At 54.4% G+C, this 4,305-nt stretch overlaps 1 protein-coding gene across 1 annotated transcript; it reads right to left on the reverse strand.

Annotated features, from left to right (window-relative positions):
* Nucleotides 1-2,425: 2,425 nt before the first annotated feature.
* Nucleotides 2,426-3,223, reverse strand: LOC104626248 (heme-binding protein 1-like; the record flags this gene model as incomplete). Its single annotated transcript, XM_010294121.1, has 3 exons — nt 2,426-2,600; nt 2,756-2,939; nt 3,082-3,223. Coding segments are annotated over 3 exons (501 nt in total), but the record flags the coding sequence as incomplete, so codon positions are not given.
* Between the last annotated feature and the right edge of the window lie 1,082 nt (nt 3,224-4,305).

Genomic DNA, 4,305 nt, shown 5'->3' on the forward strand with positions numbered 1-4,305 from the left:
GCTCTGAACACCAGCTTTCCAGCCGGTTTGCTGAGCCCCCAAAATGCCGGCTGCTTTTGGTACTGTGTGGAAGACTCACCATCTGACACCCCACAGCATCCCCAGGAGCGCTGCTGGATCCATCACAGAGGATGCTGAAGCCTTGAGTCAGCAAAGCCTGTGGCACAGGATCGGAGCACGCCTGCTGCCCTGTGTGGCGGTGCCAGCCTGGAGCTGCACCAGAAGCACCTACCATTACTACCTCCAGCAGGGCCTGGGAGACCACAGAGCTGCCCTGGCATGCTGCATAGCTGTGCAGCTTTGCCAGTAGCCACAGACCAGTCCTCCCTCATAGGGAAGCCACCACTTCCTGTCACCGAAAGCTGTTCTGGTTGTGATTGGGGACCAAGCAGCCTCAGAGGAAGTGGTAGCCTATTCAGCAAGCTCTAGAAAGCAAGTTTTATTTCTACCTGCAAGCTATAGGCAAGCAACCAAAGTAGCTGATGAAGTAAGAGGAACGGTCTCTGTCCCACACATGCTGTCTGACTTTGCTCTCCCACTGACACTGAGCCACCTGATCCCAGCCTCTCATAAGGGACTTGCTGCTCCTTCCCCAGGAGGGACGTGAGCACAGCACTGCTGATCCACGTATCACCACTCTTATCTGAGGAGCACTTGCCACATCAACACTCAGAGCTGCAGGCTGTCACAGCACCTCCCCAGCCTTACCTGCCTTTACTGCCCCAGGGACAAGAACTGTACCACAAGATACCCAGGAAACCACTGTCTGCTCTTGCTGTGCTTGCCCAGAGACTGCCTGAAGCTACCTTGCTCCCTCAAAGAGGAGGGTGTAACATGCTTGGCCCTGCTCTCCCTACAGCCACAGGCTGGGCAGCCGGGCTCCCTCACTGCCAGAGGGCAAGCCAGCCTGGACAGGGCATCAAACAGCATCTGACTAGAAAATGGAGTGGCAGAAGCCACCTGCACTGATAGGGCAATGAGATCATGGAACTGGCCCTGGCCTTCCCTCCCTTCCCCCCCCCAGCTTCATTGTAGGACCAAAGAGCCAGAGCCAGAGCTTGAGCAGCAGGAGGTGAGGCACACAGCACACCTCCAGTTACAGCAGGAGAAAAATCCTTGGGAACAGGGTCAGCAGCAGCCACACCACGCCAGTTAAGCACATCTCTGCAAAAGTACAGCAGTTCCTGCAGCCAATGAGCATGACTGCAGTCACATTTGAATTCTCAGCCCCCCAGATCTGATGCTCATCTGCAGTACAGTCAAAGGAGCCAACTTCTTGCACAGGGGAAAAATAAGGCTAGAGCAGACCCCATCCAGCAGAGAACCACCTTACCTGCAGGGGAGTGTGGCCACAGTTGTTTGTAGCAGCAATGTAAGCAGCCTGTGCAGCAAAGCAGAAGGCTATGCCTGGCTGAACACCAGGCCATAACCTCAAACATTAAAGCAAAATTAAAGCCCTTCTAATTAGCCCCAACTGCAGCCTGGAGCATCTTGATGAAGGAGCGAGCAGGGCTCTTCCCAAGCCAACCGGGACAACCCCCATCTCCACCATCAGCAATCTGCAGCTGAAGTGGTTTGAGCTGGGTTTATTTACTGTTGGCACTGCCAGCTTCCCCCAGGAAAGCATATCGGTATTCATGGATATGAAACTCTCTCACCAATGCACAACACAACACACAGTGGTGCCATTGCTGCTGCTGTCGGGACCTGTCCCTCACAGCTTGCAGCAGGTACACAAAACAGCACCCACAACTGATGGACAAAGGCTGCCAGCACCCTGGTCCTGGCTGAGGGATGGTGAGTGACAGCCAGAGAGCCACCCCAGCAGGAAACATTCAGGATCCACATCATGCTTGTGGTGAGCCCTTTGCCCCTTTGCACCCCGCTGTCCCTGTAGCAGCATTTCAGTGGCTTTGTTCAGGACAGGCAGCCATTCTCACAGGAAACAGGCCAGAGTCCAGACAGAGCTCCACACCTTGTATACAGTGATTTGCCTTCTAGACTCCATCAGCTTGTGACTCTTCAAACCACAAGCCCCACTAGCATGCCTGGCACAGCTCTGCAAGCCCAGCTCAGAGCTGAAAGAAGCCCAGGTCAGGCTAGCACATTGCACAAGCCCACGCAATTACTGCTTACTACATAAGCCCCCACCATGTCCTTCCCACTAGAAGCCTGCTGCAGGGGCTCTCCCCAGTGCCAGCTCCAGCCTCAGCTGGCCCTTGGGTGGGGACAGGTGAAATGCAGACCAGGCAGGTTTTCCCCTGGCTGAGTCTTCGCAGGGCAGAGTGCAAACCCACCCCGCAGTCTCCTAGTCTGTCATTTTGTGGGTGAATGGTGGGTCAGGATGTGCATTCGTCTGCTTTAGGTCAGAACTGCCATCTACACCAGGTCCAGTCACAGGGTGGTTTGCGGTCACAGAAGGGACTCACTCAGCTCGGCAGATGAACCAGATCTCATTGCGGCGCTGAGGGATGCTGGGATTTTCGTAAGCAGCCACAATGTATGTTCCCCGGAGCACAGCGTCTGTGGAGCCCAAAAGCTCCCAGAAGAGACTGATCTCTCGCAGAATCGTCTCCTCAGTGGTCATCCCATAGAAAACCCTGCAGCAAAGGCAGTAAAGTAAGCAACAGAGCTAGCACATTCCCCCTTCCCACAGCCAGGGCTCCCATCCCCCTGCTCAAGAAACCACAGCAGCCATGCAGGGAGTTCCTACACCTCTGCTGAGCTGAGAAAACACCTCTGGTGCTGGGGTCACCTGGTTATAACCCGGAGTGGTGCCCTCTCAGTGATGTGGATTTCAGGGTCTGTGGGAACAGGGGGGTTTTGCTGAAACTCTCCCGGGAGATAATAGGCAGTTACGACCTCTCGCTCCAGCTCAGTTCCCTCCTTGGTCAGGTGGATTTCGTTGAGCACTGGGACTGTCATGCCCAGATAGCAACCTGGAAGGAGGTAGAAAGGCAGTGGGCACAGTGAGATGGCTGGGTCAGTAGTGACAGCCCTCCTCCCCACTCCTGATGAACAACAGCAGAGCCCTCCCTCTGTGCAGCCTGCCAGCCCCCTCCAGCCCCTGCCTGCACACACCTACAGAGTTCTCCGTGCAGATGTAGCGCATGAGCTTCATGAAGCTCATGGAGATGCTCTGCTCATACATGGGCTCCCCCTTGGTGACACACGCCCACTTCCCAGCTGGGTACTGCCGCTCCTCATAGGCTGCTTCATCGCACTGAAATGGGCCACAGACAAGCCAAGTCAGAGTTAAGCACACTGGCAACGCTGCACTACTTGGGTGGCAAAGCCAACACTAACAGGCAGGAAGGAGGAAGACAGGACACTGCCGAAATGAGATCCCCTGCTAGTCAGTGATTGGCAGGGAAGGCCAGAGAAGGTAAGGGGAACTGGCATCACACACACCTCAGACAAGGACACTTAATAGCACCGGGCGAAAGTCAGCAAAAAGAAAAGCACAGACAGGGACAGGGTGCAAGGAGGCTTGGAGGCTCCTGGCATGCACAAGGAATGCAGCATATCCTTAGCAGGGGGCACAGGACCTTCTGCTCCTCTCCAGTAGCTGTCCTGCCTACTCACAAGAATGTTCCTGATTCCAGGCACCCAAAGGCCTCCAGTAAGATTGACGTGATTCTCAGGTGCAACACCTTTTCCCTGGAGCAATGTGTGCACAAAAGATAAAAAGCTAAAAGCGTTCTGCCCAGTAGAAGGGAAAGTCTGGCAGAAGAGCTCTACACCCAGAAGAGGTTGGAACAAAACTCCTCTCAGATCCTTCTCCTGCACCAAGAAGTGACAAGAGGAAGAAGGGATGTGAACCCAGCTGGTCCAGAGGGGACAACTTTGTGGGATGGGTCAGAATCTCTATTTCCAGCACAGATGCCCAGTCTTCTGGACAAACCTAACACAGAAGAGGGGCAGGGGGAGTGGGAAAATTGCATCTGGATCTGCTCATAGTTCATCTCATGACATGGTTATAACCACAGGTACTGCATAAAGAAGGGTTGGAACATTGTAGCCAGCACCTACCTTGCAGCCCTCAGCTTGTTCTTCATCCAGATTAAAGAAATCATGAGACAACCTTCAGGGCACCTGTCCAAACTGTGCTCCACAGCTGTGCTGGCAGTAAATGAACCAGGAAGTTGTGACCAGCCTCAACACTCAACAACGCAGCCTCCCTGTGCCTCCACCCAAATCAGGCCTCTAAGTAGAGAGCCAAACCAAAGGCAGAAGGAAGGCATCTGGGCTGCTCATGTGCATCAGTGGGGGACCAGGAAGAGTGCCCCCAAAACACTACATTCA

Source organism: Phaethon lepturus, unplaced genomic scaffold (assembly GCF_000687285.1).
Source record: "Phaethon lepturus isolate BGI_N335 unplaced genomic scaffold, ASM68728v1 Scaffold35099, whole genome shotgun sequence".
NCBI lineage: Eukaryota > Metazoa > Chordata > Aves > Phaethontiformes > Phaethontidae > Phaethon > Phaethon lepturus.